Source organism: Girardinichthys multiradiatus, chromosome Y, assembly GCF_021462225.1.
Source record: "Girardinichthys multiradiatus isolate DD_20200921_A chromosome Y, DD_fGirMul_XY1, whole genome shotgun sequence".
NCBI classification, from domain to species: domain Eukaryota; kingdom Metazoa; phylum Chordata; class Actinopteri; order Cyprinodontiformes; family Goodeidae; genus Girardinichthys; species Girardinichthys multiradiatus.
Window position 1 is genome coordinate 9640966 of NC_061818.1, and position 26923 is coordinate 9667888.

At 40.1% G+C, this 26923-nt stretch overlaps 1 protein-coding gene across 4 annotated transcripts; it reads left to right on the top strand.

Annotated features, from left to right (window-relative positions):
• Positions 1 to 26448, top strand: LOC124864650 (ubiquitin carboxyl-terminal hydrolase 7). 4 transcript variants are annotated; one of them, XM_047359511.1, is made up of 31 exons: positions 1 to 496; positions 4166 to 4270; positions 5181 to 5379; positions 6815 to 6953; positions 7238 to 7326; positions 7421 to 7529; positions 7844 to 7974; positions 8100 to 8154; positions 8238 to 8318; positions 8580 to 8670; positions 8767 to 8849; positions 10857 to 10966; positions 11590 to 11767; positions 12396 to 12540; positions 12623 to 12753; positions 14437 to 14571; positions 14988 to 15089; positions 15450 to 15555; positions 16017 to 16109; positions 16220 to 16287; positions 16377 to 16477; positions 17283 to 17436; positions 17780 to 17847; positions 19423 to 19531; positions 20881 to 20958; positions 21042 to 21142; positions 21568 to 21667; positions 21947 to 22066; positions 22143 to 22214; positions 23611 to 23701; positions 25514 to 26448. In XM_047359511.1, exons 1-31 carry the CDS (start codon positions 421 to 423, stop codon positions 25618 to 25620), a joined length of 3327 nt encoding a protein of 1108 aa, XP_047215467.1. In that variant the 5' UTR covers positions 1 to 420; the 3' UTR covers positions 25621 to 26448. The 4 variants fall into 4 exon arrangements, with proteins under 4 accessions (XP_047215467.1, XP_047215464.1, XP_047215465.1 ...); XM_047359508.1 differs by having other exon boundaries at positions 283 to 496; positions 19429 to 19531; XM_047359509.1 differs by having other exon boundaries at positions 283 to 496; positions 11590 to 11746.
• The last annotated feature ends 475 nt before the right edge of the window (positions 26449 to 26923 follow it).

A 26923-nucleotide genomic window follows, 5' to 3' on the forward strand; every position in this document is an offset into this window, starting at 1 on the left:
CTAGCTGCAAGCAGAGTATTTGCTTCTGAAGGCAAGCCTCGCTTCCCGGGGTTACATCGGATTGATTTAGTTCAATACAGCGGGTCTCCGTCCCCGGAGTCCCAATCCTCCGCAGTCAGCCAGCGACTTGTACCCAACAAAAGCGCCGAGATTGGGCGAATAGCGAGCAAATACGTCCGCGTTTCTCTACCCGCTCCCCAACTGACCTCCCCTCATTCCCCGGCGCTGACAGCGGACAAGGCCGAGGTCGCAACCGAGCAGGCCCGGCCGCCGAGACTCGACCTGTCCACCCCACCTCTGCATCCCACAGCCATACCTCACCAGCAGCCCAAAACACGGTTCCCCGCCGAGCCTGCCCCGGACAAGGTCGAGGGTGACAGAGATAGCAGAAAGCACCGCATCACGACAGCAGCTGCCGAGATGAACCACCACCATACGCAGCAGCAGAAAGCCGGTGAGCAGCAGCTCAGCGAACCAGAAGACATGGAGATGGAAGGTAAGATGGGATAACAGACTTTTTGTAAAATGCTTGACACTATTTTCCTACTGCATGGCAAATATATGACGTTTTGTTGGTGCAGTCTGAGTGCAACATTACAGTAAACAACAAGGCCTGCGGCTGGATGGGATAGCCGGTTGAATTTCTGCTGATTGTGCGCCCGTTGCGGCATACTTGTGCGGAGATGACCTTATTTTGTTCTATGAGCAAAGGGTGCAGAATTTATATTTCCACGTTTGTTATAAGTAATTGCTTGCAAATAAAAGCCACTTCGTTTGGTTGTCTGGAGATCGGCCACATAAATCATTCATTCGGTTCGGCTACCGCATTTCTCATGCTGTTCAGTTTTCGCCACCGACGCTGTTTTGACAAGCGATCTGATCTAGTTTATTAATTGAAAGTCGTTTAGAATGGGCATCCATTCTCTAAATTCCAGGTTGTGTTGATTGTTGATAACCTAAACATTTGTAAACAACGTTGTTTAGTCTTGCAAATCACACTAATTGGTTTCACGGTAAATTAATCTTGCTTCACTTTACTCTCGGAGTTGAACTTGACAGATAAAAGTACCTCTCCGCATAACCATCAACCTTCCTGTGAATAAACTAGTTTTCCACCCGTTGTCGTTAATTTCCGTTCGGTACATAACATTGCTAGCCTGAAGTGGGTGAGTGCTGCTAATTACATAGTAAAATGCTCCACAATTCAAATAAATTAACATTTTACTAACGTAAGATCCGTACTCTGAGAATGTCATCTATTTTCTCTATATAGTTATAAAGCTCTGAAAACTCAACGAACGTCGTTAGACAACAAATCTAAACTAGTTATTTCACTCCAAGGCCCCATTCGTTTTGTGTCATCACTGGTTAGCATGCTAGTTAGCTGATGCTAACGGAGGGGGGTGTGTGGCGTTCCAAAATGGTGGCCTTTTCGATTCTGGGCCTTGGTTGGTAACCCGGTGCGGATTTTTTGTATTTTCCTCAGTTTATACTACACAGTCGATGTTTTATTGCATGTTTCATCTTGTATAGGTTTTAGCATGTTAGTTAGTGTGTGTGCTTAAAGCTAATGCCGCCTAAAAGGGCCCGTTGGTCATTTGGTTGCCACTGTTTGCTAGGTGGCTAACGGGAACGCAGATGCGTCAGTACGAGCTGGTGTTCACCACCATAAATCCGCTTTGTCGTTTTATGTTTAACCATAACCGTCTCAAACACCAAAAATAGTAAAATCTCCCAGTTAAGCATGTTGTTTTCTACGTTTAATAATGTTTTAGACGAGACGTTCGGCAGAGCTGGAAAGTGAAAGTCGGTGGTGCGGTAAGCCAGGCCCACACAGGGGGCAGCGGCGCAGGGATTTGCTGCTTCATTGTATGGAAGACCAAACGACTTGGCGCTCTCGCCATTTTTAATGATCTGTTTTTGTTAGATCGATTTGCAGTCCTGGACGAGCTAATGAAACCCGTGGGGACTATTTCAGACACGTAACAACATCATAATCTCTACTTTAATTCAGCTTTTATTAACGTTAACTTTCGGGTCCGTTCAGACTTGTATGAGAGCCTCACTGCGTCATTCAGCCTCAGTGATTTAACTTTATCCAATCTAACATTCATTAAGGATGATCATTTAACAACACACGCCCAATGACAGTAACTTTGTTCTGATTAACATTGACTGAAAATGCCTGTTTAGTATCACCAGTATTAATAGTTGACTTTTATTGCTGTTTCACTATTAGCAGGTGAATTCCCTTTTTTGCCAGAGTCACTTGTTTTGGGCTCTCTCTTAGTGAACCAACACATCTGTTAACATTTCCCCTTGTTTATTCTAACACATATCTATTATTCAGGTACCAATCCTAGTTAGACTGCAGTTTAGACAGCACATGTATGTTCACCATTTATCCACATCACCACAGTCTGTTGACTAGGATGGAAGTCTTGTTTTTATTTTAAGTTCAAGGTTCCTACTTGGCCTCAATTGAACTTGCTTTTAATATTTGCCAGCTCTGGATGAGTATGGAAGAAGGAAAATAGAATTTGTTTCTGGACTTTATTCCGTATAACCGAAATCATATAAATCAGAATGTCTAAAAAGAAATTGCTTTAACAACCAGGATATTTCCTACCAGTTTTAAGAAGAAAGTTGAATTTGTAGATGTATTTAATGAACATAAATCACACAGGTGGTATTACATGCCGTAACAAAATTCAGCCCTTATGTTTTAGTTTTTTACCTTCCCTCAAAACAATAAAATGGGTGAAGGATGTTATTTCCTATTTGTTTATTTTTGGTTTGTCTCATCTCAGTAGGACCTTACATGGTTAAATAAAGGTTAAACATGTATAAACCAGCTCTAGGAAAGCCATGGGCTGCTGATATTTCTAATAGCTAGGCTTTAGGGGTTAAATCACTTAAGTGTTGCACCATCTTTGATGGTGGATAGCTATTTGTCTCACATTTTATACTACTACTAAAAGAGTGACAAAGATTAGAATGCATTTAAATTGTTCCCTTGAACCAGTAAACACATAGTTTCATGAGAAAGTTTTTAATTAAAGCTGACATTTACATATTTCATTGTTCTGCTGTGTGGGAATACCTTTCTAAGTAACAGTATTTAGTTTTTCAGATACTGAAGATTTTTTATTTTTATTTTTTCTAATAGGTGAAGTTAGAGCGATTTGTTGCTGTATGATGGCTAAATCATCTGTGGTTTTCTGTGTTGCATTCTTAAGTATAGCCTTTGCAGGTTTCAAGCTAGTCTCATGCAGTAAGCGGGACAAAGTTGTCATGCACCTGGCTGACGGAGTCCATTAACGTGGTGTAATCCACTTGGGAAAACCAGGTCAGCCTCCTAAAGGAATGGTTCAGTAGTGTTACCAGAAGACTGGTGGTGTACACTGCAGCGTCTGTAAACCTGGAATGAAACCAGGAGTAGAAAAGTAAACAAAACTCAGCAGAAGAGGACATTTAACACACTATGGGAGACGTGTAAGTCTCAGCAGCAACATTGACTGCATCATCAGATTCTGGCAAGTTTTTATTCCCACCCTCGCTTGAAGCTAACCTGATATTATTCTGCTGCTTTGATTAGCATGTTTCTTTGAATCAGACTTAGCCAAGTTATCTCATTCAGATGGGATAATTAATGTTGTCTGCCAGCACATGTTTATGAGAGCATAATTCTTCATTATATTCATAATTATCTACCCTACTCTTCTATGCACTCCTTTTGTTTTTTACACACACACATACACACATTCTCTTTCTGTTGTGATCAAGCTGTTTACACACATTTTGGGAAACGCTTGTCACACTGCCTCAGCATGATTTTCCCAACAGGGTGGAACACCATGGAAGAAAAAAAAAACATATTTTGTTTTATTGTCATGACCAGGAGTTGGAACTAAAACAGGAAAGAAACGGATGGAAATGTGTTTGTATTCACAGGTTTTTCAGTGAAATTACTCAACAGTGAGAAAAAAAAAATCTGACACCTTTTATTATGATACACAAACTTATTTCCAGGTGGTTTCTGTTGCAACATTAACTATTAAATTAGCTGAAAACAGGTTTTAGCCCTGCTCTCTCTGCTATGCTGTCTAAAGATGAAAGGCACAATCCATACCATGTTGTCATGTTGTTCGTCTTTTCTTCACAGCTGGGGACACAGATGACCCTCCAAGAATCCCAGCCAACCCGGTGATCAACGGTAATGTGGCCATGGCAGATGGCCACAACAACACAGAGGAGGACATGGAGGACGGTGAGGAGGGTGAACGCTCGCACTAGCAGATAACAATTGAAGAGATGTACCGATCAGGCTTTTATCTGCTGTTTACAAAATTTTCTTTGTGATCTGCTGATTCTGATTTTGATATTTCTTTGAGGACTATAACACATACACTGTTTTTATAGATGAACCATGCTGGTTTTCTGAGGTCTTATCTGGTGGTTTTGTTTCTTTTCTTTCATCGATTTTTGTTTCTTTCATAAAAGGAAAAATAAAACTGCTGCCAGTTCACATATAGAGGTAATAGTTTTAAATCCAACAAAAAGGAAGGACTTTATTCTCATTTATGCATCAAATCAAGTGTCCCTCACCGTTATCTCATTTTTAATAAAGTTTGGATGTATATACAAACTGAAAAAAGGGTAGGTCTCTGATATGATGTGTTCAGTAAGTGAGAAATTATATAAAACCTTTTCAACATCTTTAATATCATTTTTAATAAATGCATTATCTATTCTGGTTTAGCTGCCTTCGTCTGTTTTAGATTTATAACAATAGATAAGTGTGATAAATGTGCTCTCAGCTTTAGAAATGCAACACTTTCCTTTTTTATGTTATGACTGCTTGAATATATTGGAACTGTTACTGGACCGAACCAACTAGTAGGTTTGTGTGAGCGCTACACCATAGCCAGCGAGTTTGAGTGTGAGCAGTGAGGAGTCACTCATTCACTGCCTGATGAAACATCGCCGTGCATTTATACTGAAGTTTTTCCTCCCTGAATGAAGGTTGTGTGTATTTATGAGAAGAGTAAAATAATGCAGGTTCCACCGGACAAAGTTGGCTTCAAAATGACTCGTCGTAACCCTTGGGTTAATTAGAGTGGGAACAAATTTTTACTTATTTTATTTTTTGTTCTCTGTTGGCCGTTGTCTCCTCACAGACACCAGTTGGAGATCAGAGGCGACCTTCCGGTTCGTGGTGGAGCGCTTCAGTCGCCTTAGCGAGTCCGTTCTCAGTCCGGCCTGCTTTGTCAGGAACTTGCCCTGGAAGATTATGGTGATGCCGCGGTTCTACCCGGACCGGCCTCATCAGAAAAGTGTCGGCTTCTTCCTGCAGTGCAACGCCGAGTCAGACTCCACGTATGTGTCTTTAATACTTTCGCTCCTTATTTTGTATCAACCCGAGCTTCATGTGGCAAGTTTAGCCAAATTTTACTTGTGTACAATAGGGATGGGCCTGGTTTGTACTGTTTAGTGTTGCCCTGAAACAAACTGTCAAAATAAACAAGTTAATGTGTACAAATCCCAACAACTTGCTGTATGGTTGGAATTATTTTTTCTCCACTCGTCCTTCCATATGAGCATCAATAATTGCTGCATTTTAGTTTCAAGTATGCAGTTAGTTTTAGTTCAGTTTTAGCGTGCAGTTATTGTGCCCTGTTTAAGAGTATAGTTACTCTACTGAATAACTTTTAGTAGCGAAGTAACACTTTAATAATGGATACGTTTTAGTTTTGTACTTGTTTTTGAGGCTTTGATTGTGTGCATCGATTAATTTATAACCAAAAAATATCTTTAAAAATGTTTTGCATCTATTATCGTTATTGCTGTAGATGTCACAAAAATAGTCAAATCAAATTTTGAAGTCTTTACGGTAAAACATATAATGAAATGTTATTCTACCCAGAATAGATGGTATAGAGATATCATTCACACATTTCTTTAGTGTCAAGAAAAACTCTGGCTGCAGTGAGCCTCACTACAATATAGGTCTGCAGTAATCGGGGGGAATGGGGTTAGTTAATCATTATTGTTACTTTAGGAGCAAGTTCATCCGGTATCTGATGTTTATGACTCAGCACGGTTGGATGACTGTTTACCAGGGATCTTTCATTTTTTCCATTTCAAAGTATCCTATGTACCTTTCAATAGACATTGACACAAGTCCAATGAGTTGTATGTTGAAAAATATATTTTTCTTTGTTGTTCTAAAAATCTTTTGCACAGATAGGATTATCTTTTCATAGAAAATGAAGGAATGATGCTCTGCCCTTCTTTCCTTCATTACATATTTCCTTAGACTAATCCTTGTCCTCTTTCATTGCTAGCTCAACATTCCTTGTGTCCTACCTCTCTTCATGTTGTCTTGCTTTGGACCATCTTTTCTGTATTGTTCTTTCCTTACTTCTTTGCTCTTTCTGTTTTTTACTACTGGTAGTAATTTCATCTTTGTCTCCTATCTCCGTTCCTCCTTTCCCTTTCTTCTAGTTTCCAGGTTCCACAGTCAAAACTTGCCATTCAGAAATATTTGCCATAAATTCAGTGAACTTTGGTGTTCTGTATTGTATAGCGAACATAAAAGCCATGGAACTCTGGGAAGTCGAGTCAGGAAATGTCTGGAGTTTTTAATTTTTTTTTTACATGGAAAAGGTGTCGGAAACCTCTCGTCTCCTTTTAGTCTTAAGCTACAATTTCAAAAAAAGTATTTTAAGCTGAGAAAGACTATGGTCTAAAATGTGTTCATATTTGATGTGTTGAACGGCGTTTGGGAATTAATCCTGCGGTTTTGTTTTAGGTCATGGTCATGTCACGCTCAGGCCATGCTAAAAATCATTAACTACAAAGATGACGAGAAGTCGTTCAGCCGCAGGATCAGTCACCTATTCTTCCATAAGGAGAATGATTGGGGCTTCTCCAACTTCATGTCCTGGACTGTAAGTATACAAACTTGAGGACAGCTAATGTAAAGGTCGACGTTGCAATAAAAATGTGTTTTTTTTTTTTTTTTTGCCCACCCAAAATTGATGATGTAACCTTTGCCTTCATGGCTTGCAGCGTTATACATATTGAAAAAATGAAATTTTAGGCTGCATGTTACCTGCTGCTTTCTGTATTGTTTATTCAGACTATATTGAGTGCATTGTATATTTAATATGTTTTTTTGGTCTTTTGAATTTACTTCATCTTAACAATACCCTTTTTTGTTTTTATGTGTTAGGATGTAACAGATCCAGAGCGAGGCTTCGTCGATGATGACAAAGTCACGTTTGAAGTCTACGTCCAGGCAGATGCTCCACATGGAGTCGCGTAAGTAGATTTATTTCTCTGCTGGGTTTTATTTAAATTTTTTGGAGCTGAAGCTCCAACTTGGATCTTTTTTTTTTTTTCCTCATTTAACCAGTTGGGACTCCAAGAAACACACGGGCTATGTTGGACTAAAGAACCAGGGAGCAACTTGTTACATGAATAGCCTGCTACAGACTCTGTTCTTCACTAACCAGTTACGACGGGTACGGCTTATTCCTTCCATCTTTTTATTGTATTAAATGTTTTTTTTTATTATTTATCATATCGACCAGCTCAACTTAATCTGCATTCACTTGTGTTTTTGGTCAAAATCTGTAATTTAGTAAGTTAGATTTGAGCCATATTGTTTTTACTGCACATTAAATGTTTCTGTGCAACAATATCAGCTCTTTAAAAAAAGGGTTTATTTCCCATTGAGAGTATTTGTTGTTTAAAAGTATTCATCCCACTAATAAAAAATAACGTGAGCGTTACTTTCTAAAGCACGTAGTTTTTGTGTGGACCCTTCGTTTCGTAGGCGGTGTACATGATGCCTACAGAAGGCGACGACTCGTCCAAGAGTGTTCCCCTGGCGCTGCAGAGGGTTTTCTATGAACTGCAACACAGCGACAAACCAGTCGGCACCAAGAAACTCACAAAGTCTTTTGGGTACAACAATATGTTTCTAGCTTTTGTCTTTTTTAAGAGTTTGAGATGTGGGGCACATCTCTCACAATGTTGGTAATGTATTAATTTTATCGCCAACTGTATGTGTGTATTTTTTTTATGTAAAGGTGGGAAACACTGGATAGTTTCATGCAGCACGATGTACAGGAGCTGTGCAGAGTGGTAAGTTTTCGCATTAATCTTAAAAAGATGCATGCACGTTTGCTGAGTGTTTCCTTAAACACGTTGAACCTTATGTGTTCCAGCTGCTGGACAATGTGGAGAACAAGATGAAAGGCACTTGTGTTGAAGGAACCATCCCCAAACTGTTCAGAGGAAAGATGGTGGTAAGTGTGTCCTGAGGTCCTCTTTTTTTTGCTGCACTTTCTTGCATTTGTGCCTAATTTGTCCCAAGTTTTGCTGGAAATGTTCCCAACATGTATCGTTTCGTAAACAGACATATAAAGCAGACTAACATTGTACAAATTGAATGTTTGGGCAGCACCGGTCCAAGAATAGAAGAATGTTAAGACGTGACGCTCTGAGAAAGTTTGTTTTAACCCGTCTGGAAGAGCACATTTTGATCTGTGTTTGTGTGCTTTCCCCAGTCGTATATCCAGTGTAAGCATGTGGACTACCGGTCCGAGCGGATAGAGGATTACTATGACATCCAGCTTAGCATAAAAGGAAAGAAGAACAGTAAGTAGCTTGACAGTTCAGTGGTTTTTTGTTGGTCCCGCTTTTTGTTTTGTTATTTTTCTCATTATGTCATGAGTTTCCTCTGCTTGTTTCCAGTATTTGAGTCATTTAAAGATTATGTTGCGACTGAACAGCTAGACGGAGACAACAAGTACGATGCAGGAGAGCATGGTCTTCAAGTAAGTCTTCTTCTAGATTTGGATCAGGTCCTCCTGTGTATTTTGTTTACCTACCATGTCGTGTAAAAGTACTCGCACGCTTTTGCAGTATGTAGAAAACGACACTTTTTCATATTTTGTAATCTTACCACCACACACTTTAATGTATTTTATCGGGATTTTCTGACAGACCAATACAAGGTAGCACACACTTATCAAGTGGATGAAAAATGATTTTCAACATTATCTGCAAACATTAATCAATGAAATCTGAGACACATTCGCTTTCAGACCCACTGAGTCAATACTTTGTAGAACCACCTTTTGTTGGAATATGATGCGTCTACGGTGCATCTAAGGGTTTTTTGGTTTTTTTCTTTGCAAGATGGAGCTCAGACGGGATGGACGGTGGTTCTGTGAATAATTTTTCAAGTCTTGCCACATATTCTCAGTTGGATTAGGTCCTGGCTTTGATTCAGCTGAGTCTTCTTCCCCCATTTGATCTGATGCAGGCAGTCTGATTACGGGCAGCTGCTCTCTGTCTGCTCCCTCCTCCTGCAGACGCTGGTTTGTCAATGAATCTCCGAGCCAAACATGCTGTTTCATTTGGATGTTATTAAATACATCGCACACCACCTTCCTGTAATGTGGAAAGCTGACATGATGTTCTTTCTTTTTTTTTTCAGCCTTCAGGCATGGTTATTGATTTGTTGATAGTGAAATTATATTTCAGTATGACCCGTGCTGGCCATTGTAGTCGCTGTCGAGTTTTATTAACTTTTTCCAGCACTACCTCTTCAAACACATGTAGTCACTGCTCAGCCGTGGTCGGACCTGCTCAGGAGCAGGGACCAAAAGACTAGGTACCGGTACAGAAAAAAACAGTAATGGAAAAGTTCTCAAAGCGGGCTGAGTGGAGCCGGTATAAATGGAGCAAGTGGAAAAGGGTCATAGGTCATTCCACTGAAGGTCTGGTTGTCTGCTCTATAACCAATTTTCTTCTAGAATTAGTGTATTTGTTGCCATCCAACTTCCTATCAGCTCTGACCCAGCTTCCTTCCCCTCAGCATGTTGCTGCCCCCACCATGTGTCTTTATGGTCAGGATGCTGTGTTGTGTGTTTTCGGTCGCCCGTTGCGTTTTCCATAAAGATAAATAAGTAAATTATTTGGACCATCTGACCCAAGCATATGTTTGATCTTTCTCCTACATTTCCCTTGATAAACTACAAAATGAGTCTTCATATAGTGTTGCTTTTAACTATGGGTGTGTTCAGTCTGGTCTTCCATAAAGGCCCAGTGTGTGGAGCGCACAAATAAAAGTTTTTGTGTAAAACAACTTTCCCTCCTGAGCTTTATATTTCTGCAGCTCCTCAAGAGTAGCCATGAGCCACTTGCTTGCCTCCCTTTTTAACGCTGTTCTCTCCTGGCCTGTGGGTTGAGGTGGATGGGCTCGTCTTGGTAGGTTTGCAGTTGGCCAAAGTTGGCAAAGTTGGTTCTCTGGGATATTAGGGGAATTGTTTTGTAAATGAACGCTGCTTCAAATGTCTCTGCAACTTTGTCCCTGACTTTTCAGGTGTGTTCACTGGTCTTCATGCTGCTGTTTGTTCATAATGTTCTTCAGCATTCCTCTGAGGGCTTTACGGATTTATACTGAGATTAAATTATACACAGGTTCACTATTTAATAATTGGGTGATGTCTGAAGGCAATTGTTGGCACAGAATTTTCATTTAGGGGAATCAAATTAAAACCGGGCGACTTCCTCTTAATTTTTTTATTTGTAAAATTAAAAATATCTCTTCATTTTCTGCTCACTTTCTAATTTTATGCTACTTTCGGGTTGTCACAGAAAATCCAAATTATGTACACTGAGATTTTTGGTTGTATGACAAAATGTGAAAACATCACATCAAGGGTGTAAATACTGTATTGTAGTTTGCCTTCTGTAAGACCTCTGTGTGTATTTAGGTCACTGATGAACAAGTTAAATCAACGTCCAGATGTCTGACATGTTTGTTTGCATTGCAGGAGGCAGAAAAGGGTGTGAAGTTTCTTACTTTCCCTCCAATCCTTCATCTGCAGCTGATGAGGTTCATGTACGACCCACAGACCGACCAAAATATAAAGATTAATGACAGGTAAAACAAGACTGTTTCTGCTGCTCTTCTTAAAGTGGGTAATTTCCAGTCTCATAGTGTGGGTAGGGTGCCAGGGTTTAATTTTAGAGTGTCTGCTCCATATTAACATAGGTTAAAGGGTGCAGCTTATTTCGAGAAAAGGCACATGAGTGTGAACAGAGAGAAAAGCACCCCCATGCCCTGGGATGGCAGGAAAGGACGTCTCAGATTATTTCTAGTATGGCATGTCTTTAGTTGAAAAGCTGTATGAAAACGAATGGTTGAATAACAATGCAAAGGATTGTCCACGCAGCCATCTAGAACAGGTAATTTCCTTTTTTATTGCGCCTTTCAACTGACTCATCCTCATTAATTGGTACCATGCGGACTTGGCATCTTGAGGCTTTTATGTATATATGCAGTCAGACACGCAAGTCAGGCCTGTGGGTGGAAATGGCAGTACATCATATTCATGCATATTCAACCCTTACCTGCTTTCCTCTCTGAACTTGGCCATGTTTGTTTCTTCTTTGACATACATGTTGATCATAAGTTGTTTTTGGCATCCCCTTTTTAATAATTTCTCCTTCCTTTTCTCGCTTCCTCCCAACCGTCCTCTTCTCTCCCTATCTGCGTTCTCCCAGATTTGAGTTTCCCGACCAGTTGCCTCTGGATGAGTTCCTTCAGAAGCCAGACTCCAAGGACCCCGCAAACTATATTCTACACGCAGTGTTAGTTCACAGTGGGGACAACCACGGCGGTCACTACGTCGTCTATCTTAACCCCAAAGGAGACGGCAAAGTGAGTGTCAAGGAACCAATAGTGAGGATAATTTTTTATTATGCACTTTTACACCACAAATTCTGTGGGTGTGGGGTTTGAGGTAGATGGACAGATTTTCTTAGTGTTTGTAACATACTGCCTATAACAAGACTGTAAAGCTTTAGATCTGAGCTAAACCTGCACATCCTAAGCCTAGAGCGACTTGCAAAAGCATTCATACTCCTTGGGTTTTTTCACGGTTTGTCATTTTTAAACCACAACCTTTTTAAGGATTTTATCAACACAAAAGTAGCATTTGGAGCACTGTTCAATCTAGCTGAAAATGGAAAGAGTTCGGCACAAACATGCTGATACACGGCCCTACAATTACATTGTATCAAAGTTTCATATCTTAAGTGTCGTCTCATGAAAAGATGCTATAAAATATTTACAAGAATGTGAGGGGTGTGCTCACTGTGTGAGGTACTGTATCTGGTGGTGTCACTATTCTGCAGTGCTTTGTGCTCGTCTGAGACATAAAATCTAAAACAGGTTGTGGTAATGTGACGATGTGCAAAGGTTCACTGGGTATGGATGCAAAAACCTGCATCTCAAGATTCAATGTCCTGGCTTTTTTTCGTCTGACCACCACCCTTCTCTACATCTATCGTTTCATTTCCCGCTGCAGTGGTGTAAGTTTGACGACGACGTAGTGTCGCGGTGCACCAAGGAGGAGGCCATAGAACACAACTACGGTGGACACGATGATGACCTGTCGGTCCGTCACTGCACCAACGCGTACATGTTGGTCTACATCCGGGAATCCAAACTCAGTGAGTCCGGTGTTTCCAGGAGAATGAAGTCAGAGTTTTAAGTCAGTTTGGTTTGTAGATCTAATTTCTATTTCTATCTCAGGTGAGGTACTCCAGCCAATGACTGATGGGGACATCCCCCAGCAGCTGGTGGAGCGTCTGCAGGAGGAGAAGAGGGTGGAAGCACAGAAGAGGAAGGAACGCCAAGAGGCACACCTCTACATGCAGGTTCAGGTATGGTACCGGAAGGGGGTGTTTTAATGCTTTTTGAACCACATCTAAAAAAATATTGTAGTCTTATCCTTTTGTTTCTGTCTGTGGTGGAAATCACAGATATGAATGCATGCTGTCCTCTATTAGCTCCCATGTTGCCATCATCTAAGAGGCGTTGGTCTTTAGGCTCTGAAACCCCACCTGCCTGCCACTACAGTCTAATGTATTCTGTTAGAACAAGGTTCTGCACCCCATGTTGTGCACCAATGTGTTGCTCATTGCTAAAGATTCTTTTGACCTGCGAACTGAGAAAGCTGCACATCAGACCTGGAGGTTTAGCACTTCTGCTTCCTGACCTACAGCTGCTTTCTTATTACTACAGAAAATACAGCATAGGAGGAAAATTCCCCCGTCTGATAGAGCTGCACAGTAGAGCCCAAATATTTCCAACTCAGCCTTAGCCTGTGCAGTATTAATGTTGTAAAGAACTGTTCAGGATGCAAGATTTTACTGTTTTATTCCAAGTGTCAGGAGTTCATTCTGTTATTCTAACTCATATCATCACTGCAATGTTTAACAAGATACCTTGGATAGTATGGAAGGTAAAAATAAATGAAACATTTTAATCATATGTCTGTAGTTTGAAATGATTGGTCTTTATTTCTCGTAAAATAAAAGCAGTTTGAGTCATATTTTGGTTAGTTTTGTAGTCTTTTTAGCAATAACTTTTAGCCATTTCCGATCTGGCTCAAGGCCTTGGGAGTTCTCCCCATCCATGTGCGGTATTGGTCCAGTTCTTTGTGGTCAATTCCCAGTCCAAACATCTATATTTTGGGTGAATTTGGTGAGTTTATTGCCCTGCGGTGTGTGTGTGTGTGGTTATTTTAGCTCACTTCTATGTTCTGTGATGATCAACCAAACTGTCCAGCAAATTGAAGATTTCACTTCCATATAATGAGCTAAAACTGGCCTCTCAGTAGCTAGTCCACTGTTTTTATAGTTATCATTGGTCCTGCCAGAAGACAAATAAATAAAAAAGCTTAACAAATAGATTGGGTAAAAAAACATTCTTAATATTTACCCCTAAATAAATAAAGCATGGAGAAAATAACCCACTGTAAACACTGTTAACAGTTTGACATGTGCCACTTTGAACTTCTGGTAGGTGAGTTGGGGGTCTACCGTCCGTCTGGTAACGCACCTGCAGGAGCAATGGGAAGTTACTCACTATTACTGTATGCAAAAAGCATATTGTACAGAACTGTTTGGACTGCTATAAATGTTACACAATGGTATATGTTGCCTGTCTTCACGTTCTCCATTTGACTGGTCAGAAGCAAACATTTCAATAAATTCTTGCTGTTGAAATGGAAATATTTCTTTTTTTTTTTTTTCCAGTAGCTGGGTAGACTGTTCATTATCTAGGGCCTAGGTTTGCTATGAACCTAAAAGCTGTAAGACGTTAACCATTAGGGAATGTTTAATGTTTTACGTATTTGTTAATTCATCACAAATCATGTCAGTATCACGATGTTCATCAGTATTGTCTCGTATCACATGGCTGCCTAATATTCTGCAGACCTAGACAGCACTGAGACGAGGTCATTCTTCTGGCGTTTTGGTGTGTAGAAAACTAGAAAGTAAAAACAGCTGTTTATGGCAGCCATCTTTCATTAAGGATGTTTATCTTTCTTCTTTATCTAGATGGTGACAGAGGACCAGTTCTGTGGACATCAGGGCAACGACATGTACGATGAAGAGAAAGTAAAGTACACAGTCTTCAAGGTCCTGAAGAGCTCCACTCTGCAGGAGTTTGTCCAGAACCTCTCCCAAACCATGGTGGGTCCCTCGTGTTTGTCTGAGTTGGCACATTTGCACAAAAGGTGTTGACATTCAAGTTACCATGTTAGATGCTCTGTGTTGTAGTCTAAAGCTGTTAAAAATAAGCTGTGAAATTGACGTTGCATAGATGTAACCGAACCCTCTGAATTATGCCTGGATTGGTTGCTTTTTAACTTTGAGTCAAGGTAGAACTTCACTTATTCTGAGGGGAGCCACTTCAGTCATGTTTTTACTGTAACCATTGCCCCAAGGAAACGTTGTTTGAAGAAGACTTGTTGATTTTCCTGTTTTCCTACAAAGTAGAATCTAAACTGCCAGGCTAAAGAGTGCACAGACTTGCAATGTAACCCTCCTACTTTCTGTCCCACCAATCAACAGCAACCTATAAACCTTTGCATTTTTTCGTGCTGCAGGGTTTCCCACAGGACCAGATGAGGCTTTGGCCCATGCAGGCCCGTAGTAATGGAACCAAGCGACCCGCCATGCTCGACTACGAGGCCGATTGTAACAAATCGGTACGTGTTTCTGTGTAGCTCTGAGAATGTTTTTTTTTTGGCAGCGTTTTCAGCTGAGGTATTTCAGGTGGTCAAGTTTTGTTTGTCACATGTTCTTGTCGACTTGAATCAGGAGGAAGACGCAACTAAAAACCACAAATACAAATCGTCGACATTAGTGCTGTAACACTCTAACATCTGATTTTTTTTTAACACAATTCTTAAGAAATGTGCCCCTTATTTTACCAGATTGTTGAAAGTACCACGCGGATTATAGTCCTAAAATACATGTTTACTTCAGTTCAGGAAATTACAGCATTTTACACTCAAACTGTGATCAAAGGACACATTTTAGATGTTTGTTTGCTTGTTTGTTTTTAGATGATCGACTTAAGTGACAATGAAAATCCCTGGACAATATTTCTGGAGACTGTGGATCCAGAGATGGCAGCCAGTGGGTCCACGTTACCCAAGTTCGACAAAGACCGTAAGTTTTACTCATCAGCACTCATCGGTCTCATTATGAAGGTCACTGTTTGTCACACGCTCTCACAGGCTGTTGTAGGGAGCAAACAGAAATATCTCAGGGTTTTTACGCACATTTAACGTGTTCATCTTTACGGTGTATCTATTCTATATACTTAGAAAGGACACATCAATGTTTCACCCACCCACTTTATGAATCTAAACTCGTAACAGCTTTTCGGCAGCGTTTTCCGAATGCAAACTCCTTGGCCTCCCCTGGCAGCCTAAAACGTCTCCCAGAGCTCATTGCCATTCTTATTACCCAGAATGCCTCCCTATTTCATGCCTATTGCCTTTTAGTCTGAGTTGGCTGTGATTCATTGAGACCATTTTTTTTCTGATACTCAGCACACTTATTTTATTTATGAATTGGGTGGTTAATGTGAAAACTTATGGGATTTTGTTATGGTTTTATTTTTGTAGATGATGTCATGTTGTTCTTGAAGATGTATGACCCTAAAACCAGAAGCTTAAATTATTGTGGACATATCTACACACCTATATCCTGCAAAATAAGTAAGTGCCAGCTCCCTTGTCTGTTTTAATTAAATCAAATCGATGCTGGGTTTCATCGCTGAAAGTTTTCTGTTGTATATTAAAGTTTTTTTTTTTTCTACTTTACGTAGGAGACCTGCTGACAGTCATGTGTGAGAGAGCAGGGTTTCAGCAGGAAACTAGCCTTATCCTCTATGAGGTGATCTATATTTCTGGTGTTCACTTATGTTTTTCACCAAGTTTTCACCACTTTGACTTCATCCCCCTCTGATCGTCTCATTGCTGCAGGAAGTAAAGCCCAACCTAACAGAGCGGATACAGGACTATGATGTCTCTCTGGACAAGGCCCTGGATGAGCTCATGGACGGGGACATAATTGTCTTCCAGAAGTGAGTTTTGGGTCGTGCAAGTTTTTAATTTCTGAGAGGTTTAAAGAAATTAGCGGTATTTTTAACAATGGAGTCGGATCAGTGAGTTGTGTTTATGCAGGATATAAAGGTGTTTAATTTGGGTCAAGTACTCATCAGATCTGGATAAGTATGGAAATAGAAAATGGAGCATGGAAAAATATGTTTCCAGAATGTATTACCTGTCCTGTTGTCTACAAGGTCCATCCATCTGTCTGTTCAGCAGACTTTCCGTTATTCCATATATCTGTCCATCTTTTATCCTACTCATAATCAGTGTTTACTTTCTTCCTTACTACTTCGCTTTTTTCTTGACTTTATTAATTTTTCTGCTTCTTTTCTTCCTTTGTCGCTTCCCTATTTCTCTTCTGTTCTTATGTCCTTTCTCCTTTTCTTTCATCTGTAGTTTTTGCAAATTCTATATTAAAATCCCGACTATTGTAGAAATATCCACTTTAAAGTCATTGTGATGTTTCGGATTTGTACTTTAAGGCGAACAAAAAAAAGGACCGAAAAAAAAAGTTTAGTCTGGAAAAGTTGTGAATTCTGACATGAAACATGTTTAGAAACCCTTAGTTTGAAAACATCCCACAAAGTCCATTGCTGTTACTTGTTTCTTTTTTTTTTAAAGGGCTAAAACTCAGTGATCATCTGTAACATTGCTTGTCATTTAATCATTTGTGGGTGTGGCTTTACTTTTATTGACTGTAGCTGTGCACATAAAAAAAACAATGATGCTTCTCTAATTAAGCTGCTTAATTCACATTATTTCCTCGAATCCATACAGGGACGACCCAGAGAATGACAGCAGTGAGCTGCCCACAGCCAAGGACTATTTCCGGGATCTTTACCACAGAGTTGATGTCATTTTCTGTGACAAGACCATCCACAATGACCCTGGTTTTGTGGTCACGCTCTCGAACCGCATGAACTATTTTCAGGTACAGTCGCCTTGCTTGATTAATGCTCTCTAATTTGAGCAGTGACCTCCTTTTATCACTTCATACAGCTGAAATAGCCAAGTATTTTGGATTTTGTTTGATTTTACTCTTGCAAAAAGGGTGTTTAATGATGATGGGGACACATTTATTTATTCATTTATTGGCCCTTCTGGGGTATTTCAGGGTACAGCTTGCAATGTAAAAATCTTCTGCTTCTGTGCTCGATGTATAAATCTGATCTTTATTTGCTTTCTGTATCATATTTGTTTAAGGCAGCTGACATAGATACTGTCTGATGAACCGTTGGTGGTAACCTACTTGTAATGTGTGTGTGTTTTGTCAGGTGGCCAAGACCGTTGCACAGAGGTTGAATACAGATCCAATGCTGCTGCAGTTCTTCAAGTCCCAGGGGTAGGAGGCTTGTCCCATTGCACGCACAAACACACACACACACACACTAACAACATCCATATGCTATGTGAATTATAGCATTAGTATGTTTCATCCTAATAGCTTATTTTTAGTCTAGTGTAGAATATGTTTATACAGCAAATCAAATAATAAAAGATATATATGATTTCTACAGGGTCTTTAAATGGGCATAAATGTCCGGTTTTAAATAAAATATAGTTGGAGGTTAAATGCATTTGCTCATTTACGTATTGCTTCTTCCATCGCCTGTTTTCTCTACTGCATTCAGTTTCATGTATTGTAGTTTTTGCTGCAGTAATATGCATTAGTTTACGCTGAGAATAAACTACAAGGTACATAATGCAAGGCTACAGAGTGCTGTTGACCACAGAGCCGTGTGAAATGTCAAGATACGGAACCGTAATAAAGATGGGTTTTGAAAACAGGTTGGCGTGTTTCCCGCCGCCTGTTTTTAACAACTGAGCGCCGGCTAATTATTGTAGTTTCTACAGTGCAGCCAAGAACAGTCACCCTGTGGATGAGTTTATTGAACTCCTAAATAGTGACAGAAATAATGTGTTTGCTGCACTGTTTGTGACATCATGGGTACACACAAGATGATCTCTGAGTACCCCACAACCTCAACTCCACCATGGTTTTGTAGATGTTGTGTCTATCCCTCTGTTTGCAAAATATCTCAAAAAGTTATACATGAAGTTGAATAAAATTTTCAGACGAGATGCGTATCAGGGAAAGGAACAGATGATTAGATTTAGGTGGTGATGTGGACCCAGAATGTTTTTGAATGATGCTTTTCAGCGCCAGACCATGGAGCGACAACTTGGAGTTCCTACATGGTTCCTCACTCTGTCAGCAGCTGACATGCAGTGGCCTTGGTGGAGATCTGCGCTCTCTGAGTGCTTTTCTAGTTGAAATTGTCATCCATAGCTTAGGAGGTAAAAAATGTATATTTTCACACTATTCTCTGCCAGCTTATATAATCACCACCAAGTTTATTATCTGATAACTGGGATTTCATAGCAGATGTTGCTAAAAGGTGTCAACTATTACCATTATAACAGCTATTGTATAATGCAGTAGGCTTATTATGCCAAGGGTGCCTGATGCTATCAGCAGACATCTTACATAAGTTAGAAGGTTTAGTTTTGTAAGTCTTAAACCTAAATCCCAGCGATCTTAAAAAGCCTCCGACTTGCAGATACACTGACAGTTTGTTTTACACAAGTTAAGATACAATGATTTAGATTAGATGTGATATCACATCTTCTATATAATTACCATTTACTACATTTGACAAGAAAGTTGCATTTTGAACTTGCTTTTTTTCTCTTTGGTCTTTGCGGCTGTCAGAAATATTGTGTAACCTGTCCCCCTTCCACCTCTCTCTTTGTTTTCCTCTAACTCCTCCCTCTCACCTCTCACACTTCTGTACATCTTTCTCTCCATGCCAACTTACACATTTTCTCTCGTCTACGACTCCCTCTGGCCTCTTTCTCCATCCGTCCTTCCTTCCCTTCGTCGGCCTCCCCCCCTGCCTGGTGGTGTGGTGGCCAGGTACAGGGACGGTCCAGGGAATCCTCTCAGACACAACTATGATGGGACACTGCGAGACCTGCTGCAATTCTTCAAGCCTCGGCAGCCCAAGAAACTCTACTACCAGCAGGTAAGAACGCTTGGACGACTCCAGCTTGTTTAATGTGAAAACCAAGTGCTCTCTTGACATCCAGTTTGGTGGAATCTGAGCCAGCTGCTCTTAATGCCCACGCCTGATGATCATTTTTTGTAGCTGGGAACGCTACAGCTCATCGAGAGTAATGGGGACAATGTGAAATGTTAAAGAAAGAAAACATTGTTTACTATAATCAATATCATCATCGCAGTTTTTAGCGATAGTGTCGCGAATAAATGTCCTGATTATCGTGCAGCGTGGGCGAGCATGGTTAGCATATACCCTGTAGAGGAAGTAGTTGTACCTTAACTCTGATTTTTGAAGACTGCTAACATTTCTTAATCCCACATGTTCACGACAGCAGAGGTAGAAAACTGAAAACGATTCAATGGGAAATTATGCTGTGATACGTTAACCCTTCTCTGTTTTAGTGCCGTCTGAAGTATAAACCATCATTCCTCTGTAGAAACTGCAGCTTCCTGTCTAGATGCTTCTAACATCATTTGTGCTTCCTCTGACTTCATTTCTATACACCTCATTGATATTGAAAGTATTTAACTTTGAGTTGTTTTCACACAGCGTTGTCAGGGTAACCTGTTGTATATGGTGCGTTCGCTGGTTAGAAAAAGATCAGACATTCCAGCTATTAGCTGATTTCTTTGCGCACCCTTTGAATTTTACAATTTCATTTTTTTTTTTTTTGCCATCAGCTCATCTCGCTCATCAGATTTGCATTTAGATGACATTTCTGTGATACAAGTACATCGGGTAGGAAAAATAAGTTCTATTTAATAATGTCAAGCTCTGACTCGGCTTTCAGTTTCTCGTGGAGGTGTCCTCTCCTGCCGGTCCGCATACCCACCGCGGTTCAGTTCAGTAGGTTGTCCAGGATGAGCAAACAAGATTTCAAGCTTACCTCCGTGAGCTTACACCTACCTGCTAAAGTTAGAAAATACTAGTGCTTGGTGTGAATGCTGTTCAGGCATTATTTTCTGTATAATACCATTGGCTGTTTAAGCACATAATCAGTTTAAACCTGTTGAATGTATTCAAGTGCCAAGTTCAAAGTTCGTAATATTCCGTTTTGTTAAAAATTATAGCCCAATAAGTCAGAAAATAGAACTTTCTGGGGATCTTCCTCCAGGTTTTGTTTTGCTGGGTTTATCCCAGAAAGTATTCAGTACCACTTGTTTATCTGATGCTCACTTATGGACCGATCCTTCTTTCAGATTGATGAGTACAAAGGTTATTAATGAAAAGAGGTCAAAGAAGGGCATGAAAATCGCACTCACTTTGTCATGTTCAAATAATAACTTCTCACGTTCTTCTTTCTATGTCCACAGTTAAAGATGAAGATAACAGACTTTGAGAACAGGAGGAGTTTTAAATGCATATGGCTCAACAGCCAGTTCAGAGAGGAGGTAAACCACATACTATGTGCTGCGGATCATAAGCTGTCATGTTGTTAAACGAGAAAGGTAATATTTCTGTATATTTATTTCAGGAGATCACCCTCTACCCTGACAAACATGGCTGTGTACGGGACCTTTTGGAAGAATGTAAAAAGGCAGTGGAGCTGTCTGAAAATGGCTCTGAGAAGCTCAGGTATTTATCACTGATGAGTCTGTGAGACAGATTAATGTTCATCCTACTGGTATGAAGCATTATAGACAGCTGGAGTATGGAAAATAACTATAGTATTTATTATTTTGGTCATTTTAGAGGTCATGCTTTTTATCCATTTATTATGGATATAAACTGATCTAAGTTTGTCCAAATGCCACACTGATCAATCTCAAATCACCATATTGTCATAACAGATGGAAAAATCTAGAAAATTGAACCTGGAAAACCTTTAAATATCACAGGAACACCAAGAATAAATGTGTCATTGTAATGATTGTTGATGCTGTCATTTTATTTCCTCCTAATTTAACATTAATTTCCCTTATTTCACTGTCTAAAGTTTTTGAACAGCTGCCCCTGCTCATTAAGCCCTTGTCTTTCCCCTTTCTGCCTCTCCCCTGCAGGCTGTTAGAGATAGTAAGCTATAAAATCATTGGGGTTCACCAGGAGGACGAGCTGCTAGAATGTTTATCTCCTGCTGCCAGTCGCACCTTTAGAATAGAGGTAAGTGTGTTTGGGAGGCGTTTATTTTTAGCTGTTTTACCTCCTTCAGATGCATCTCCACTTCAGAGCTTTCAGCCGTGACGCACTGGGTTTGGATTGCTTCTTCAGTGTCCGATTCTTGCTGCATTTGTGCTCAAAATATTCCGGCTACAGATTAAATACAGCCTTAAAAAATAGACATTTTTACACACCTCACGTTCCGTGCAGCTTTGGCCTCGTTGTGGCAGTTTTTGTTGCAACCGTGTGTCTAACCTTTCACGTTTTCTTGTCTTCATTTAGGAGATTCCTTTGGACCAGCTGGACTTAGACAAGGACACTGAGATGTTGATTCCAGTCGCTCACTTCCACAAGGAAGTCTTCGGTACCTTTGGGATTCCCTTCTTGCTCAAGATCAGACAGGTATTTATACACCTATCCAAGTCTACTTCACGCTGAATGTTTGTCTCATAGTTTTCTTGCAATATCGTCCTTGCAGGGTGAGCCATTTAGGGAGGTGATGAGGAGGATCCAGACCATGCTGGACATCCAGGAGAAAGAATTTGAGAAGGTACGGCATCATGTTTGGGGTCTAGTAGTACTACGTTTCTGTAAAAAAACATTTGCATTCTTCTTAGTTCTTTTATTTTAAGAGTGCATCAAGTCAAGTCATTTCCGCGTCACTAGGAAATAAAGTTCAACTTGGATTTCAGTCACAACTGACATCGCACACCACAGTGCGACTGCTAGACATTCAAATTTAGCCACAGCGTCCCTCCGCAGAATAAAGGTTTGGAATTTAATTTCAATCATTTACAGGTTTGGATAAGATTGGAAATAGGAGAATGGAAAAAAAGTTTCCAGACTTTATTTTTTATGCCATTGTCAAAAGCTTTTCCCTTCTTTCCTTCCTTGGGTCGTTGTACTTTCCACCACCCTTATGTCCTTTCCATTTACCTTTCTTTTGTCCTTCCTTGTGTTTTAACCTTCTTTCTTCCTTGTGCTTTTCCCTCTTTCCCTCCTTGGTTTTCCTCCCTGGCCTCCTTGTGTCCTAAATCCTTTATTTATTTATTTTTTTTCTTTTTGTCCTCTATCTCTTCCTGTGATGTGTCCCATCTCCATTGTTTCATCCCTGCTTTCCTTGTGTCCTTCTGACCTTTCCTTCCTTATGCTTCGTGTCTTTCTTTCCTATTGCTCTTTCCTGTCCTTTGTGGTGTCCTACCTCCCTTCCTTGTGTATTATCCTGGTTCTTTCTTCTCTCCTTCAACTTTCTGGTTTTTCCAGGTTTAAAGCCTTCCCATTAGAAATGGATCATAAATTCATAATAAACTCAAGTATTTTCTTTTAAAATGACCTTAAAGGTCGTTTGACAGCTTCGAAGTTGTTTATTTTCCAACAAACAAGTCTTGAGTGTTTGTGCATGCATCGTCACGAGCTGTTCAAACCAAATCGTTTTTTTCACGTGTTTGAGTGATGTCTGCCACCCTACTCTCTACTCCGTCAAGTGACCCAGGAAGTGATGTCAATTGGGTTCAGCAGCTGAGCAAGTCTAAACTCCTACAGCTCAACCACAGCATCGCTGCTCGCTTTTCCCTCTCAGTTCAGACTGTCCCTAAAGGAATTTTTCACTTTCTTGGACTCTTACCAATAACCAGGTTTCTACACAGTGTTGAACGTCTGGATAGTTTGGAATTTGTTTTTAGCATTTTTCAAGTTTAGGGGAAAAATGAATATAGAAAAATGTTTGATCCAGGTGTTCCAGAAAAAGATCTAATTATAAACTGAATGATGAATAATAGATGGATTTCACACTGACTCGTAACATCACAATTTGAACCTCCGTCTTTCTGACTTCTCCACATGTGTCCTGCTACATTAGCGGAGTTAAAATAATCTGCTCTATTTACAATCTCATTGTTTTTATTATTGTGTAAAACTTATTTAACCGTTTATTTTATTTTTTTCAGTTTAAGTTTGCGATTGTGATGATGGGCCGGCATCAGTACATCACTGAAGACGAGTACGAGGTCAACCTGAAGGACTTTGAACCACAGCCAGGTATTTCCTGCTGTTGATAATACAGCTGTTGTGTTACTTAGATTCTTCGTATGCCAGCAGTTGTCCAGGAAGCTCAGGAATAATATAAATGTGTGGATGTGCGATATTCAGACTCCAGGATGTTAAGTATTATATTTCTACAAATGTCTGGTCTGCAGGTTCAGGCTGGATTTCAGTTTTGTGTTTGAGGTCGTTGAAGCTCAAAAAGAATTTTCTCTCTGTAAAGAGTGAAATTTCTCTCCAACATCCAGCAGGGAAATGTGCCGGCTAAAGCAGATTCATGGAGTCGCTGTCACTTCTATAAAATGTGATATCTTTTATTTGAATCTGATGTAATCACATGGCTTTTCCAGACTGGACTTAGAACTCCCAGTAACATTTGGGCATGTTGACTCCGGTCCGCACCGTTATTTGAATCTGTAACAGATCGGTTCACAGGTCTTTAGCTAAACACTAAACAAGCTTTTATGTTAAATAGAATGAAAAGGAGAGCTGTGATTGGTTATTTCAGGTTATTTGATAAAAAGTTAATGGTACCTGTAGTAAATAACTCTTGGTGTCTCCATTTAGTGTAAATGCTGAATAGTCGGGCCCTGAAGCTGAAGCCAACTGCTAGTGCAACAGGGACCAAAGAAAGCCTAAAAAATGTCAACTAAATTTCTAACTGTATTTTATGAACCTTTACATTAAGGTCATGTTTTCCTTGGCGGGTAAGTTGATGCTTTTAGAGGGGAAGTGGATGTAGGAGGTGGTGCCCCACCTATAATCTTCCCGTGTGAAACAGGATATTAAGAAAAGCTCTCTCTGATGTGCCTTCTCAGTCTTAGAAAAGTGTTGAATTAGCTTTTATCAGTTTCCAGCTCTGGATAAGAGAGTATTAAGGAAAACTGAGCATGGATAAATGTTTGAGTTTCCAGACTTCATTCTCCTAACAGAAAAGGGGAGTCAGCAATTATGAGCTGTGCTTTAAATAATGTGGATTTAGTGCAACATGGTTCAGTCCAGATTGAATATGTTTACGGATTTTAAAATAGTGTTGATCTAAGTTGGTCCAGATTGCCTTGGACGGCACAACCTCAGCATTATGGCATTTCATGATTAGAGGAACAAACAGGTAATGAAGTCCAACTAGGTAAATGTTTTTTACAAAGATTTCCTCAGTGTTGTAAAAATTGACAGGAATTATTTACATTTGGAAAGTATGGGATGTTGAAATAGAAAATGTGCAGGGACCCTCTAGAGCAGTTGAAGTGACACCATTATATATATTTTATTCATAGCCCCTCTTTACTTTCTGTTAAAGTATTTTCTCCGATTCCAAACACTTGACATGTTCCAGTGTCAGTATGTTTCACTCAGGAAGATTATTGGTGGCGCAGAGCTTTCTTCCTCTGTTTCCTGTGTAAATAATCAGCTTCTGTGTAAACAAGCATGCAGAGCAAACATGACGACCGTTTAAAGGTTCATAAAACCATTACCATAAACTGCTGTGGCGCTTTTGAGATGGGAGATGTTCGAAGATCTCTCTGACTAGCTGTTAGCATCAGCCTCCAGGTAAAATAACATCTGGATTTATATTAGATGAAGTCACCAACTGTATCCTACTGCAGGTTGCCTCCGTATAACTTTATAAGTCAGTTTAAAAAATATGTTTTGTCTTTTTATTATCATGGTGACACCTAAAAGAAATGTTGAACCTTCTCTTTGAAAAACACATTTTCTTAGTATTCATCCTGCAGATGTTTCTCTGTCTGTTTTCATTAGGCAGCAGTAGAAGTGCCTAACGTCCTCTCCGACTTCTGTCCTCCGCAGGTAACATGTCCCACCCGCGGCCCTGGCTAGGGTTAGATCATTTCAACAAAGCTCCAAAGAGAGGTCGCTACACATACCTGGAGAAAGCAATTAAGATCCACAACTAAAGCAGCCTGCCCCCTCCTCTTCATTCTCCTTATCCGTCTCAAACCCTGCTTCACCTCCCCTCCCCTCTTTCCCACTTTAACAAACCATAACCACAGACTGTAACCAACCGTGTGTGCGTGTTTGTGTGCGAGACTGTTTGGGTGTGCGTGCTTGCTTGCTTGTGTGTGTGTGTGTGTGTGTTCATCACTCTTTAACACCCACCTGGACACCTCTACAGCTCTTCACCGGCACCACGTCTTCAGCCACACAGGATCTCGCTGCTGCAGCTGACAGATTAATGGAAAAATAAACTGCACCAACCACCTCCTAACTGTTGATTTTGTTGTACATTTTAGATTTGTATTTTTTTTCTTTTTTGAAACCGTCTCCCTTTACGTTTGAGGCGGTTCGGTTCCGTTTTAGCTTTTCTACCTGTTTACTGCCTGCTTTTTGTTGCCTGTCTGGAAGTGGGAGACATAAAATTGGGTTTTTAGATTAATTCGAGAAGCAGAAATTGAGATTCTTCCTTCCTCTCTTCCCTACTTCTCAATATTTTTTTTCCTTATGTGCTAAGAAAGATTGTTTTAAATGAAGTTGCTTGGAGAGGAACTGAACCGCTGTGTATTGAGTTAGATAAAAAGGTGTTTGCTCAGAGCTTTGTGGTAGTTCCTTCTCCCATCATATATAGTGCAACAAAAAACAGTGTTTCCAAGTTTACACAATTCTTTCTCACTTAGTTTGGTTGGAGGACAGTAAATCTGTTGTTACTTTTTTGCAGATCTTGTATAATAAAACAAAAAAAATCTGCAAAACAGCTTCTGTTGAAAATAAATGGAGAAAAACCAGAATTGTCTCTTTAATCTTAAGAGTTGGCACTGTCGGAGCTTTCTCAGGACCGGCCGTCATAAAGTTAATTCCTCTCAGAACACACGCACGAACATTTTTCTGCTCAACTCCCTCGCCTTTAGTAGTGTTCATCAGTCATTCCTCCTCAAAACACACGCACACACTGTCTCCCTCCTTCCTTGTATTCTCTTACCTCTAGCGCCCTCCAGTGGTTAATAGCAGGAACTGCATTGTGCTTGGTCGAGCTGCAGACACTTAGAGCTCCTACAAGTTTGGGATTGTGTAGAGCCAAAACCAGCATTGTGAGAAACACTTTAAGCCCTACAAAACTCCCCTCTCTCGTTTTATTATTTTTAAGCACAGATGGAATGCACCCCTTTAAAACGCATAGCTGGCTCTGTAAAGACGACATTTAAGAATTGTATATTTAAAAATGTGTACGTGTAAAATTTAAGAGAAACGCCTTTTCTTGTTGGG